At 40.2% G+C, this 15,606-nt stretch overlaps 1 protein-coding gene across 1 annotated transcript; it reads right to left on the reverse strand.

Moving 5' to 3' along the window:
- Positions 1–895: 895 nt before the first annotated feature.
- SLC38A2 (solute carrier family 38 member 2) lies at positions 896–15,389 on the reverse strand. Its single transcript, XM_082665448.1, has 16 exons — positions 15,119–15,389; positions 13,789–13,986; positions 13,420–13,501; positions 13,159–13,274; positions 10,163–10,236; positions 9,968–10,060; positions 9,756–9,837; positions 8,251–8,333; positions 7,794–7,852; positions 7,535–7,702; positions 7,047–7,126; positions 6,830–6,930; positions 6,137–6,261; positions 5,420–5,564; positions 5,218–5,315; positions 896–3,914 (listed from the first exon to the last, which is right to left on the reverse strand). The coding sequence occupies exons 2-16, from the start codon at positions 13,902–13,904 to the stop codon at positions 3,816–3,818; spliced, it is 1,521 nt and encodes a 506-aa protein (XP_082521574.1). The 5' UTR covers positions 13,905–13,986; positions 15,119–15,389; the 3' UTR covers positions 896–3,815.
- Positions 15,390–15,606: the final 217 nt, after the last annotated feature.

A 15,606-nucleotide genomic window follows, 5' to 3' on the forward strand; every position in this document is an offset into this window, starting at 1 on the left:
CTCTACTAGTCTTTTGTTCTTGAGATTTGTTGCAAACTGCTGTACTTTCTAGTCACAAATAATTCTTTCCCTTTCGAACATTGTTAGTAAATGGATATAAATTTCTTGCATTAAGGTTCCCTTGCCTTTGGAACCACTCCCCAGCACACCTGTTCTAACTTCCTCTCTGTTTCAGCTTTGGATATTTCACTTTTTAAGCCCTAAGTTTTTAAGACTACCAGCAGGCCATACCTGAGAAACCCTGTGTATCTTAGTAACCTTCCTCCCAAGTGTCCATCTCTCAGGTAACCCTCAGCTGGTCTGATTCCTCTCCAGCCATAGCACTTCCTCTCCTTTGCTGGGACTACTCCACAAAGGCTGAACTCACCCGACTTCTTCCCAGGCCTGTTTCTTACTTTATTTGTGCATCAGAAATCACTTGAGTAGCTTTCTGGGAGAAAAGGTGCTCTCCAAACCTATGGAATCAGACTACATACACACATGCTCCCGAAAACTGCCTTTTTTTTTTCTTTGGCCGAGCCCAGCAGCACGCGGGATCTTATTTCCACAACCGAGGATCAAACTCGTGTTCCCTGCAGTGGAAGCATAGAGTCTTAACCACTGGACCGCCAGAGAAGTCCCCAGCAAGCTGCATTTTAAAAAAGCTCCCCAGATGTGATTTTGACGCACTGCTTAGAGCAGGCCCAAGCCTGGGTCTTCCAGATGCTAAGCATTTTTTTCATTCCTCCTCACACTTGGTTATCATCATTAGGAACTTAAAAGCAACTTAAACTTCCTGACCATTCTCTTCATTATAATCACTAACATTATATGGAACCCTACTAAGTGCTAGGTTGCTGTGCTTACAAAATACACCAGACACGACTTATCATTACTTTAAATAAAACACCGCTACTCAGGATTAAGCATGTATTTATTTTAGTTCAGTTAAAACAAACATAGGATGTTTCATTGAAACGGTGTAGCACTCTTTGCCAACAAGTCATACTGGAATTGTTGGCCTCTAACAGTACAGTGGGGATATTTACATTATATACAGAAAGCTTAACACACCCAGGTTCTCAAAGGTCTTAAATCACACTAGATCATATTTGATTTTATTACACTAGATCATTTTGTTAACTACTGCATTTTGAAAATTTAGACCTTATTTAAAATTTAAATAAGAGATCTGAACTTGCACCAAGTTTTCATGAAAAAAATGTGATGTTCAGCCAGTCTGTTTATTGCAAATACAATTTACACAGTATTTTAAATTTTTAGTGTTTACACAATTTGTTTATTGAAATCTCTGTACAGGTACTTTTGGGACCATTCTTATAGATACATAATGTGAATTCATCAAAATGCAGTTAAGAAACTTATAGGAATATATACATTTGAACCCAAGACCCAAACCTGACATTATATACAACCTATTTACAAATACATATGGACAATGTATGTACATAAGATTATCATAAATATTGAAAAATAGGTTAGCTTTAATGGATTAATGCTGTTCTATAAATAACATTACAGTTATAACTGAAACATCCACGGAAGACAGTAATGCAAAATGAGGTGACACGACAGTGGTTTTAATACTGAAGACTGCTCATTACTGGGAATTCACTGTTTAGGAACCTCCAGGTAGACGAGATAGCTCCAAGAAAATCATGCAATGGAATTTACCCGTGGCAGTTGATTCTGAACCTCAAACAGCCAGGAGATTGGAGGAGCCTCCCACATCGATTTGCCGTGAGAAGAATTTCTTTTTTTCATTTCTTCCTGGTTGCCATGGTATTTTCTCCCATAAGAAAGGATGTAAACTATAGAGAACAACTCTTTACTTGGTATTCCCTGGTCAAGTCTTAAGATACACAACGAGCAATTCTTTCCAGGAATCCAACCAGAAGTGCCAATTCTTGGTCTGAGCTAGAGGTGAGGTTCTGGAGTCGAATAGAGTGCCAAGAGCCCAACTGAATGAAAGCAGTGCTGTGGAATCTGTCTTCTCACTGCCTTTCGAGATGGTCCCCACTTTAATTTTCGTAGAAACAAACAAAAACGGACCATTGGTTTCACCCAATGTAGCACTACAAGACGTCTTCCAGTTCCACAAGGGTCTTTGATTACAGACACATCTTGTCTGTAATTTAGTCACATATAATACAAGAATGCGTAACAAAAATCATGTCTGCCACATTTCTGGCCCTTGCCTAAAACTAGAAATGTTTAGTTCAAGAGAACAACCTTATAGCCAGGTGACCAATGAATGATTCCATTATTTGCTTCCCCCAACCACTAATGGAATTATGTATATTAGATTTTAGACATTATGCCTGATGAGCAAAGTACCACATTATTTAATAATATATTCACCATACACCATGACGTACAATAAATGTGCTCTTAAAGCCAAATAATTTTTTCACTTCTAACTGGGATTAAAATAGGAAGGGTGGTCATGCAGTCGGACCAATAGTTACACTCAGGTTGCACTGTTTTCCCTAGCTAACCATTTGTTGGATGTAAACAAGTAATTCTATGTTGTACGAGAATGAGATGACAAGCCAGTGCACATGAGTTTTTTAAAAAGCTTACTGCATGAGAAACCCAGTGGCCTATACGAAGAGAACTTATATTGTACCAAATATTGGTGTAACCTATGGATTAGACCTCTACTGTAGACAAAACATGAACACAACTAAACCATACATTGTCAAGTAATTCACACTTCCAGGAGCAGATGAGCATTTTGAAGAGTTGTACTCTCTGGGTAGAATAGTTTTGGCCTACAGCCATCAAATGCCCATTTTCCACTGCTGGAAGCAATGCCAAAAAAGGGCTGGCCCAAAAAAAAATCCAGAGCTGTTAACACAACTCTGGAGGCAGATGCAACTGAATAAACCCTGTTTTACCCAATTGCACTATTTGGTACCTCAAAATTAGTTATTTTATTTCCCATAGAAATATCTGCATTATCTTCCATTCTAATAGATTGAAGCCATAAATACTTCAGAGTCTAAATGAACCAAATTATTTGGGGACAGAGAAGAAAGGTGATGATGAGAGAGTTCATCTGATTTGGTATAGCCACAATCAACCAATTATCCTTTCATGGTGAAGTCTGAATGGAAATAAAAACTATGCTCCTATTCATGGTACAATGTTTCATTACATCATTTTCTCTAAAAATTATTTTGGGTAAAAAAAGTATTTGGCTTAGTATGCCTAAAAAAAGGCAAATCATTTCATAATACTAGTATTTGTTTTTAAATAACAATGAATTATTTTTTAACAGAATTCACTGACAACTGCTTTTGGATAAAGTTCAAAAAAAGCAATTTTTAAAGAATAGTGCTTCTGAGGTCTTTAAATATTTTTGGTACAAAAAAATAATAGTATTTTTCCCAATGGTTATTTCAATACTTTGCTGTAAATTAAGAAGAATTGTTTCTCACATCGAATGGTTCCATTAGGCACATTCAAGTAAAATCATAAAATATCCAAGTTAAACAATGACACAGCCAAACATGTGGCTTGATTAAAGTTAAGAGTTCGTCCATTCTCTGGAATGGAATAAAATTGTCACTTCCCTTAACCCGAGACTCGTGGTTTTGTTGTCAATATCCATTTCTATCATACAGAATAGTTTCTTTAAAAACAAAACAAAACAAACAAAGAGTTCACTTATTCTGCACTCAGAAGAACCAGCGAGGAATCTGCACTTCAAAAGGAAGTGAAACTGAAAAATTAGGTGAAATTTCATAGTAGCTGAGAGTTGACTCAACACTGGCATCAAATGGACTATCGAGTTTTAGTGGTGCTGCTGGTTAATGGCCACCTCCGGAGGCATTGTGGACCCAATCCAACACAATCAAGGTCATGCTTCCGGTCATCACCACTACGCCACTTAACAGGAAGAACAGAGCCTGCAATGAGCACACAGAGAAAACGGATCAGCAAGCAACAAAACATATGCTAAATATTCCTTTTTTTTTGCGGTACACGGGTGTCTCACTGTTGTGGCCTCTCCCGTTGCAGAGCACAGGCTCCGGACGCGCAGGCTCAGCGGCCATGGCTCACTGGCCCAGCTGCTCCGTTACATGTGGGATCCTCCCGGACCGGGGCACGAACCCGCGTCCCCTGCATCGGCAGGAAGACTCTCAACCATTGCGCCACCAGGGAAGCCCCCTCCTTCTACTTTTAAAAATGGGCTTATAATTACTAAAAGCATGTCCATAATACTTCACAGAGCTACAGTTTTACCTTGCTAAAGATAGTTAAACTGTCTTAAGTGAGTGATCAAGGGGTTATCTATAGAGTACTAAGTAACTGTATCTTTGAAACCTTCTCAAACTTTCCCTTTTCATTCCTTTGTATGAAATGAAAGGGTAAACAATTTTCTTTGCTAAATAAATTATTTCATATAATAGAACTGGACTGGGATTTTTACATTTTTTAGAAGGAAAAAAATTTAACTTACAAAATCAAATCCAAGTCATCTTAAAAATGCAGCCTGGGTCGAAGCTGGAGGTTTTTCTAAGAGACATGAGCAGGTCTACTCCTAATCCTACCCCCTTCAGTTACTGCACTACATATTTTAGGTGAAATAAGATGACAGTTGTTGGTTCACAAACAATTCTAGTAGTTTACTCAGACTACAATAGTAGTGGCGAATAAGGACTGAAAAGCAGTCTTTCTCCTAAATATCCCCACCAGGATCATTTGTGGTTAACATACCATATATTCTTTGTAAAATCAGTCGTTATTATACTTTAAAGTCTAATAGTAGCCCCCTCCCTAACCCCCAAGCTTTGCTTTGAAAATGGTTAGTCTCATTTGACTAAATACCCCATTATTTCTCTTTTATATACTCCAGGCCCATTTAAGTGCTGGTCATACAGTAGTAGGCAGTCCAACAAATACTGGTTAAACAACGTTGAAAGTTGAGTCTGTATTATTTTTACTTTACACTCTATCTGTATCTCTATTCCTAAAATATCTAATAACTTTCTTGCAGTTAACTTAAGCATACATATTAGATGGCAAACCATCTCTCACCTCCTCTCCCAATCTTCCATCTGTGAAGTACACAGTTACAGATATATTTGTTTACTAGAAACTTAAAATGAAACTACAATAAACGACATTTAGGAGACTAAAATTAAAATCAGTTGAGGAACTTCTGGCATTAGATTATTATTATTTCTCCAGTCATAATCTCTCACTCACCCCAATCTTTTGTACAGACTTCATAGGTTCTTTCTTCACTAACTTGATATAAAAGGCAGATGGAAGAATAAAAATTAACATAGCAGCTGCAGATGCACCTGTAAAAGAACATTTACCAGTTCTTAAGAATCACTTGTTATTCATTTTATAAACATTAAAATCCCTGATATTTCAAGCAACTTTGATACTTCCTAAAACTTACCAATGAAACCAAAGATATCCCTAATAGTTGGTACAAAGATGACAAGTAAATTGGTAAATGCCAAGATAGACATTGTAATGATACTATGACGCCACCAACTGAAATCTTTGGTTGCACACAGCAAGTGAGTTATGGAACTCCGGATCTGCAAAAATAAGTGGATAAATAAAAACTGCAGATTTAATTAATGAAAAAAACAAACCCCAAACAACAGGATATATATATCAACTAGCAGCTATTTAAATACTAAAATTGTACCCCTCCTCAATTGCTGTTTTCTAAATATCTGAACACTAGAAAGATCACTGTGTCTTCAATTATGGAAAAAAGTGTCCCAGGATATGTTTTTTTTTTTTTTTTTTTGCGGTACGCGGGCCTCTCGCTGCTGTGGCCTCTCCCGTTACGGAGCACAGGCTCCGGACGCGCAGGCCCAGCGGCCACGGCTCACGGGCCCAGCCGCTCCGCGGCACGCGGGATCCCCCCGGACCGGGGCACGAACCCGCGTCCCCTGCATCGGCAGGCGGACTCCCAACCACTGCGCCACCAGGGAAGCCCCCAGGATATGTTTTAAAGATGTATGAAACATTTAAAAAAAAAAAACCTTCAAAAACCCGCATCAACTCGATACTGCTGTAGCAGTGTTTCCCTTCTCCCAAAACATAGAAATCACACAAATCTTCATGTTTCACAATTCATTCCTACTGAAAGGTTACTTACTGGGAAAATAACTACAGGTACTGTCAGGGTGACAGCCACCAACACAGCCAAACGGACGACGAGAAGCAGAACATCAGCTCCCATGACGGAAGAGTAGGTATGAAGCAATTCTGACTCAACGTGTTCTACAGAGAAAGGCCAAGAAAAGAAAAAGCTTCAAGTGTGCTGTCCTCTTTGGAGATTAGTTAGAAAATCTAACTTAACGGGAAAATCTGCACCAAAGTTATTAGCTACTCACAAAACGACCACAAACTAAGAGGTTAATAAGATTAATTTGGAATTAGGGTTAATGCAATTAAAATAACATTGAAAAAAAGTTTCGAAATACCAAGGAGAGATTTAGCCACATGACCCCCATTAAAAACAACAGGAGCTAAATAGCTAAATCCCATGGTCTGGCTTACAGTGTGTGTGTGTGTGCTGTATTAATCTGAAGGGGGTGGGAGAACCTAAATGCAAGCACATCACGTAAAAAATGCCCTCGAATGGCTAATGGTAGATTTGGGAACGTGGATTCTAGAAGTCACTGACTCAACATACGCTACAGGAAATTCTAAGCTCTAAATGCAATCGTTCATCACAAATATGAAATATACCAAAACAGACCGAGTTTTTAAAGTGACAGAAGTATACATATAAAAGTATCAATTCCATTTCGTTAACTATCCTTTTTGTAAACTAGACATTATTTACCATAAAACGTCAGGTATCCAAAGAGGGCAGCAAGCAGGTACATGAGAAACATAGCAAAAAATGAGATCTTGGACACGTTCATCATTCTTCTACGGCTGCGGCTATACAAATTCAAAGGAAAATACAGATGCATACTTTAGCAGCAGTTATAGCAGTAATTGAAAATTTTTCTAGTTTTTCCAATAAATGTATATAAAAGTAGGTAAAAAGCACTCACCCTTTAAGCTCTTCATAAATGGGAAGAACAGCAGGATGACAGACAAATGAAAAGGTCAGAATTGGCACAGCATAGACAGTCTGCAAAAAACGTAAATACTTTCTTAATATCCTGATATAACAAACTCATGTTATCACAGTTCTGCAGCTTGTATTTATATTTATTAATCTTAGAATCAAAGCCTAAAATGATGTTTTCTGGCACAATTAGCTCCCACTCTTCTAATTTTTTCACTAAGTGTGATCGATATCCTCCATTTCCCAATGTATCAGTTATGAACATCAGATGATCATTTCATCTCTCAATCTATTTTAAGCTACAAACCAACACTTTCTTCTCAGTCCTCAATAATGAGCTAATCATGTTTCCTAAAGGGCAGCTATTACCTGATCTTCCTTTACCTTGGGAGTGTTTTAAAATTTCTAGTGGGTATTTTCCCTGTTTTCTTCCCTAAAATCTTCCTCTGAGGACACAAAGATTATAGTTACCTGTGAGTTGAAGATAAAATAATGTGGTTGGCAAGAATCACCTTCAGTCATATTAAAAGCCACATCAGGTACAAAAGCTGTTGGCTGTGCTAAGGTGCTGTTTACGGTTTCATTAATAAGAAAAGCAACTTCTGCAGGACAAGAAATCTGAAATTTCTTGCAAACCACCTGAAAATACATTATTTTGCATTTGTTAGACTGAATAATGTGACAGGGCTTAGAAAAAGAATCTCTAGCTTTAAAGAAAAATTATACCTACCACAATCAGAAAGAACATCATACACAACAAGGAAAGGCCACTGGTGTACCCCAAATATCCTATAAGGAGAAAAAAAAAATTGGTATTCGTTTACTAAAACAGGTTTAGGGCAAATATAACTCAATTCTGCTTGCAAGACTTCAGTGTGGACACATCAAATTTCTAATGCTTATACAGTAAGATGTAGAATAACTTAAAAATACTTGTTAATAACTAAATCAATAACAACTATCCTTTTTTATTTTTATAAAGCACAAGATGTTGTAAATGTCAACAGAATATTTGGGCCCTTTGGTAACCATCCTGCTAGAATTTTTCAAAGACCTACAAGTTCTGAATGCTGAAATTCACAAAGGTATGTTTTCGGGGCTCTTTAGCTCTTATTAATTTCTATGAAAAGGAAGCCAACCAGCTGGTGAGGCTCATTTCAATTTTCTTTAGAGATGGGTGTGCTCACCTAAATTCCTCAGCAGGGACAAGGGAAGAATGAGCACCAGTGAGACCAACAGAACCAAATAGTCACCGTTCAGATACCACAATCTGAATTAAAGAAAAGAAAAACAAGGTCACAACCAGCCACAAATATACTCAGAATAACATACATTTCTTTTCACAAGACTCGTTTTATACTTTAAAAAAAGACAGGTTTGGAAAGAGTATCGCTTATTCAAAAAGCCCACATAGACAGAATAGATTTCTAACTTTGAGCGCTCAATGAATATTCACTCAGGTTAGAGATGGGATCTCAAACAGTGTAACTTTTGTCCCACTGTTTGCTCTGGGAAGGCTGCCAGCTGATTCATAACATAAAATGCTTCTTAAAGGCTTGATACTATTGTAGGGAACAAAGTGGCATTGTTAAGCCAGTAATCTTATCTTTAAGCATTTTTAGAAAACTGTGTGCCAACTTCATCATAGCTTTAGCTCACTTTTTTTGATGCTGGAAACAAGGAAATTTTATAACAAGTTTCTTTCAGACATTTGTTAGCAAATGTACTTACTAAACATTTCAACAAGGAATTTCTCACGCTTCGATAAAATACATAGGCAAAAACAAAACAACAAAACCCAGTCCCCTAAAACAAGAACTTATTCCAGGTTGCCAAGAGTATGTTGTGACACCTTGACCCACCTTGACTCCAACAGTAAAAAGATCCCTTCTGAACTCAAGAGAAAATGTTATGCATCTCTCCTAAGCATTCTAGCAATGCCTTTTCCTTTTTAGGTAATCAACTACACCATTTAAAATCACTTATTTTCAAATTCTAATTGCCCTGTCAATTGTACTCTGCTCCCTTCAGCAATAAAGACCCCCCCTCCCAGAAAACTAATATTTAAAGATCAGCTTACTAAACTAAATTTCAAATGCCACAGAGATAACCAAACCTCTCTATTTTGAGATAATGAGCTGCATGTAAGCTGTGAAGTACATTATCCCTCCTCATGTGTACTTTAGATAAAAACCTGTTAGTCCACTCGGATGAATAACTTCGCTAGAAGGACAAGGTTTGTACAGCATAGCCATACATTTTCTGGTATGCTGCACTTTAAATATATGAAATTTCAAATTCACAAAAATCAGACAGGAATTGATTTTTAATGTAATTCAAAATGTTAATCCTAACTTAGGTTGGGGTATGAGTTATTCAACTATAATTTCTTGGGACAGTAAATATAAAGAGAAAAGGGAAGTAGTTCCAGAAAACCTGTTTTCACACGCAGGTTAGAAATTTGTTATTCAGAGTTATAGAACTAGTATAACTTGTCCTATAACTACTGTCTTTGGCCTTTCATTCTCAAAGTTTCAAATCAGTTTCCGGCAGAACTTCTTGGTCAGTTTCAACAGGAGCATTTACAAAAAATAATTTACTGATAATCATTTTGTATCCAACTTTGATAAAAATGTATCTAACCATTTTAGACTGTAATTGTTTCTTAGGAGTAACCTTACTTAGCACCTACCCAGTTGTATCTTCAATGTTCATTAATGCCTGGATCACCAAAGGTAACTCATATTTCACTATGAAGAGGTAGCTTGACATAGCTGGAGGAAAACAAAATTATACCATTACAAGTGCAAAATGTGGCATGTGACACCAAAAGTAACGTGTCACCACTCTCCGCTACATAAAGAGCAAAAAAGTCTACCCAAACTGTCCTTTAAAAATTCTTACCTCCAATGTTCTGCATTGTAATGGATCCAGAAGCTGCAAGCTTTCCAACCATTCCAAATGCCTTATGTCCCAGTTGTTCATATAATAAAGACCCTGTAATTTAAGGAACACAGAAGCATGAAGCAAGTATTTTATAAGAGGAAGAAAATCATGACAGGCATAACTGTTTTAGAAATATCAAAAATGCCACCATACCTCCTTCATTGGCAGTCTTCAAAAGGAGATGAACAGAATACAGGGAAAATATTGACACAAATGTCAACAGGATTCTGATGAGAGAAGGAAAAGGCACAGGGTTATAAATAAGCACGTCTATATTTAAAAACAATTCTTTTTGGCTTTATTTAAACATTAAATATGGAACTTGTCCTAATATTTTGTGTACTAGACAGAATGCCCCCCAAGGACAGGTGTTCACTCTCCTGACTAGAGTGTCAACAAGTTCTCTTACCTGGCACTAAACATGACTGCATCATGTCTCAGGTAATAACTCTACAGTACTGGTTAAGAACAGGGTTCACCCACTGAACCAAAGGTGCTGGGAGACACTGGAAAACCTAACTTTTCAGTGGGAGAGTTACAAGACTTATATTTTGATCCTGGCACCATGATAATTAGCTGTGTACTTGCCACTTCTCTGCATTGTATAGTTCCTTTTATCTATAAAATGGTTTTAACACCTGCCAGTTACTTGTGAAATACAAATGAGACAGATTCAGGAAAGGTCTTGAGACTACTTGGACCACGTAGATAAGCAAAGGAATGGGACTATAAAGGAAGTGGAGGGAAAGATACTGACATGTTAAGTGTCAGGCACAGCTTTACAGACAAATGGGCACAAATCAGAGAAGTAACTACTGGAACCATATACTACATTGCACACCATGGTATGGAAGACAGGCCCAGCATTGTCAGTTAAACAATGCCTGCGCTAGAACAAGCAGGCTATCAGTCCGACTGGGCTGTCTCCTCCCTCAGTACTTTCGCTTGGATGGAACAGGAGAAAAAAAAAAAAAAGAATAGAGAGGAACCAAAAGTTCTCTACTAAGTCACTACGCTTTCCTTTAGGGCACACGTCCTCTCTCATTCCAGCTTTACTTTCTTCCCCCCACGCAAGCCAAGAAGAATATAAATTTCTTTTTATTAAAAGGAACAACAACAAATCAAAATCAGGGAAACTCATAGAAAACTCTGCAAATAAGAAGACAGTCACATTTTCCAAATTCTTTACTGGCAAACTGAATACAGTACCTTATATGGTACTGGCAAAGAAACTGATGTCTCTTAGTTAAACATAGGTGGTAGCATTAAGCTGCCATTCTAATGCCCCAAGTTTCATGGGGTCTAATCTGCAGTGGAAATGACACAATCAGCCTCATCTCTAACTGGACAAAGCATGGCTTAATCAAAGACAATGTTCAAAGTGTGCTGACAAATTCAGTCCTTTCTTTTACACAGAAAGGACAATGAGGAATGAACAGACTTCATAACCCTTGAGGTCACTTTCAACCTCAAGTTGAGTCTACGTTATAGGGTAAGCTACAAGAGTTGTTTAACCAGATGATAGCAGCCATGTGGCTTTTGAATCATTTACGTCTATACCTCCAAATATACGTTGTAAAATACTGATGGATTTAAAAACTCACTTTAGCACTCTTAATATTATTTAACCATTTATTAAATGGTTGATCATCAAATTTATACAGACCCTATTAGAGTATAAATAATTTCAAAAGTGCAAGGGTAACATATCAGAATTTTGCTTTCTCTTACGAAACAAAGGTGCCATGTCATCTCATGTAAATTCTGCACCATAACCACACTGGGAGCATTTAAAAACTGCCTCCAGTTTTTATATTAAGAGTTAGGAAGGGTTTCAAATATTTAACAATGATGCCATTCAAGTACCCCACTAAAAACTTTGAAACTCTAGGGTCCTTTCTACAAAAATTCCTGGCTCTTGGTCTTAGATGTCAAAAAGCCTCATGCTCATGAAGCAAGCTAAGTGAATCCTAGCTTCCAAAGCTCAAAGCCATGCTTAACTTCAGCGTGGAATTTCACCACGAAGCAGAGCTTTGCGAAGGTCTGCTTTTCTTTTCATGAACATTCTATTCTGCTAGAAAAAAATAACTTGAGTAGAAGGCACCAGTCAGTTAACTAAAACATATCTGTAGCAAAGAGACAATTCCATGCTACGTACATATGTGGTTTCTTTGCCTGATAGTAAATCACACTATCTTCCACTGGAAGTTCCTTAGCCAGGAGCCCACAGAAGCCCAATCTTAGTTGCTATGATACAAACATCACTGAAAACGCATACTAAACTTCACATGTATTTTTCTTTTATGCTTGTTTTTTCCTGGGAATAAGGTCCATACTTTTACATTCTCCAAAGGTCAGTGACCCCCCCCAAATGGTTAAAAACTGCTGTTCTAAAGTCTTCTACAGCTCCAAAATTCTATTCTAGGTATTTACGCTGGAAAGCACAGGAGTAACTAATTCTAACTGGACAACTAGGGGGAAAAAAAAGGGAATTCAAAGCAGGTACTTATTAAAATATTCATCTTTTGCTGTGGCAATCACATAGACCTGGAAGAGATAAATATTAAAAAGAAAACAAAAAATAAATTAAAAAATCACATATGGGTTGCTTTTCAGGGTCCAGAAAATTGACTCACTTTTCTTAAAAACATGTTCTAGGTTAGACAAATACCACCACACCCTATATATTAAAAAAAAAAAAAAGTTGTTTTCTTTCTGTACAAAAGGAGCCACAGGTCCTTGGGGAGGCTGTCAATTTACCAAACTGACTTGAAGGATACCATGCTTTTTAATATTTCTTGCTTCAGAGTTTGCCAGAATAAAAATTCTACCCTGGATTTATCAACAGTTCTTTTTAAATATTCAAGCCCTATTCAACTGTAACTATCCCCTTTGACTTTAAAGACTTTTTGGTTTAATTATCGGTTTTAAGAGTTGTGCTAATTTTTCCTACCTAATTGGCTTTTTTGATATCATGCAGTTACGTAGCAGAATAAAGAGATTTTCAGATTTCTCATATTTTAACTTTTAAGCAAATGATTTTTAAGCCAACTACTTCAACTGTAAATTCAGTCTCTGGAGCCAAAATATATGTTGTATCATCATATTTACTGCCCTGCATGGCAGACTCACTACTTACACATACTTACATAAAAAGAGCAATTCCAGTATTAGCCATGGCATAAGAAAGCCCAAGGATTCCACTGCCCACAATCGCATTGCTCAGATTAAATACTGACATTCCAAAGGAAGTAGTACCTGGATGCTACATAGAGGGAAAACGATAACCAAACATATAACAATAATTAAATGGAGAAAACCAGCTTTGGGCAAGTTAGATTTGAAATCTAAAAGTAAAACTATTCTTTTACTCCATAAAGCCACAGAAACGTAAATTATTTTTAACTTACAAAGTCTGTTTCATACTTCTTCTTCCCCAAATTCGACTCAAGTAAAAAGTTCTGGTTTTCAGGATCTACATCTGCATAATGGCTACAAAAAAAGAAAAAAAAATCCTAAATTGGATTGAAATATACAAAGGAATGCTTCAACACAAAACGGTCCCCGCGTTTAGCTGTCACACATCTTTACTTAAATGCGTATTAAGTAGTAGTCGACTTTCACACGACACCATGTCATGGCAACCACCGGATAATCTTCCAGAGATTACACGCTCTCTCCAAACGCTACAGTAATTTAAAGCAACAGAAGAAGAGTTCCAGGTAAAGAACCTCCGATGCACACAGGCCGTTTTTTAAAAAGCACACAACTTCTCCCACCTTTTCAGAGCAGCTTGTTTGGTGGGGTAGGAGTAGTTGAAGTCACTGTTGGAACTGTAGCTGCTGCTGTCCTCATCTGGGGAAATACTGAACCTTCCCATTTCGGCTTTCTTCATGCTGGTCGGCAGGAGGAATCAGGCGCAGCGAGTAACGCTCGGCTCCTTTTGTCCTTGGAGATGCACTGGCCCGCGCGGCTGCCTGTGAAGGTAGAGGCGGCGCGTCAGGACTGCAGAGCCCGCCCTGGTCACGTGACGCCGCCGGGCGGCGCTGCTAGGCTGATTCATCCCCGGCCAGGCGAGTGGAAAAGTACCAGCCGAGCGCGAAGGGCGGGGGCGCGCGCCGAGGGGCGGAAAAGTACAGACCGCGGAGCCGCGGAGAACAAAGATGGTCCCCCTGCAGCGCTGCGCCTGCGGAGGCCCACGCCCCCCCGGACCCCGATGACCCTCTCCAACGGAATTTAGTGTTTCTCCCTCTCCATTCTCTCAAGTTTCACGGGAGGGGTGCGGGGGCTCTGTTTTGCTTTTCCCGCAGCCTCCTAGGTCGTGCACAGGCACGCAGGTCAAACATCCCACCCAGGCATTGGCTAGGTGTGCACTGCATGTAGCCCAGGCGCACAGCTCCCCCTTTCTAACATTTACAATAGCAATGCCGCGTAATTCGTCCTTTCACACCTGGAGCCCCCAGATGGCGAAATGCCTCAGCAGCAGACAGACTCGAAGGGGGCGGAAAGGGCGAACATGAGTCCTCTCCCGAGAAAGGGAGCAGAGGGCGCGCAGAGGCGTCAAGGGTTTGTTTACACGCGCACGCCCGTGCCCTCGAGCACACCAGTCCACAGGCATTTGGCTAGCGAGCGCTTCACCCGGCCGGCCCCTCCTCTGCCCGAAAAGGAAACTGATGCAATATCGATCGCCGATTGTCAAACGTTCCCGCTTGTCTTCCCCAATCCTGGCCTCCGCTACACTAAAAGCCCGAACCCACTCCCGTCGCCCCCAAATTCCAAGACCCGTTTATGTAATTATTTTTATTAATTCAATTCAGTCACAAGACTTGTCGCAACGGAGCCTCGGGGCCCGGCTGGCTCCCCTCCCCCTAACAGGAGGATGCGGCTCCGCTCCGGGCGGGCACGCGGCCCCCGCGCCCCTCCCTCGCCCGGAGGAGGGCCGCGACCTCGGTGCGGACCGGGATCGAAGGCTGGCTAGCACACCGAAAAAGCCCTCCCCAGGAGTAAACGACCGCGGCAGCTGCCTTCCCGCCGCGGCCCCTCCCGGACGCCCCTCCCCCACTCCCGCCCGGGCCCCGAGCCCTTTGCAGACGCCCCCGCGCGCATTACCTCCGTAGGCTCGACTCCTGTATCCCGGAAACAACACGCAAACGCCTTCGGTGAGTTTTTCTCAAACAAAAATTGTAAAAAAAAGAAAAACAAAACGGAAAATCCAACTAGAGGCAGGAAAGCAATTTTAACTAAACAAGGAAATGGCAAGTTGCCTCTCCAATCGTCCGGCGTCCGCCGTCTGAAGGGAAAGGAGCGAGTGTGCGGGAACGCGTGGTCGGGCAGCTGGCGGTTCTGCAGGAAAAGCGCTCCAGCTCGGCAGCCTCGCGCGGCTCTGGAGCCAGCGGCGCGAGCGGCGGGTTATAGCGGCCGCCTTGGAGGACGCGTCAGTGGGCGGGGCCCCAGCCGCCGGGTGCCTGCTCTTTGTGTATCAACACCACCTGGGCTCCGCCCCCCGCCCGCCCGGGCCCGCAAGGCCCCACCCCGCCCCACCCGCGTCCGTCCCCGGCGGCTGACTCGGGCCGCCTAGCCCCGCCCGCTGGCGCCCC

This window comes from Grampus griseus, assembly GCF_964374135.1.
Source record: "Grampus griseus genome assembly, chromosome: 11".
Taxonomy (NCBI): domain Eukaryota; kingdom Metazoa; phylum Chordata; class Mammalia; order Artiodactyla; family Delphinidae; genus Grampus; species Grampus griseus.

Excerpts from the sequence above, each read along its gene's own strand:
- SLC38A2 (XM_082665448.1), bottom strand. The coding sequence starts at position 13,904 with ATGAAGAAAGCCGAAATGGGAAGGTTCAGTATTTCCCCAGATGAGGAC. Across the intron at positions 9,838-9,967 it reads TACAATGCAGAACATTGGAG|CTATGTCAAGCTACCTCTTC; the intron begins GTAAGAATTTTT and ends GTTTTCCTCCAG. Across the intron at positions 5,316-5,419 it reads GGATATCTTTGGTTTCATTG|GTGCATCTGCAGCTGCTATG; the intron begins GTAAGTTTTAGG and ends GTTCTTTTACAG.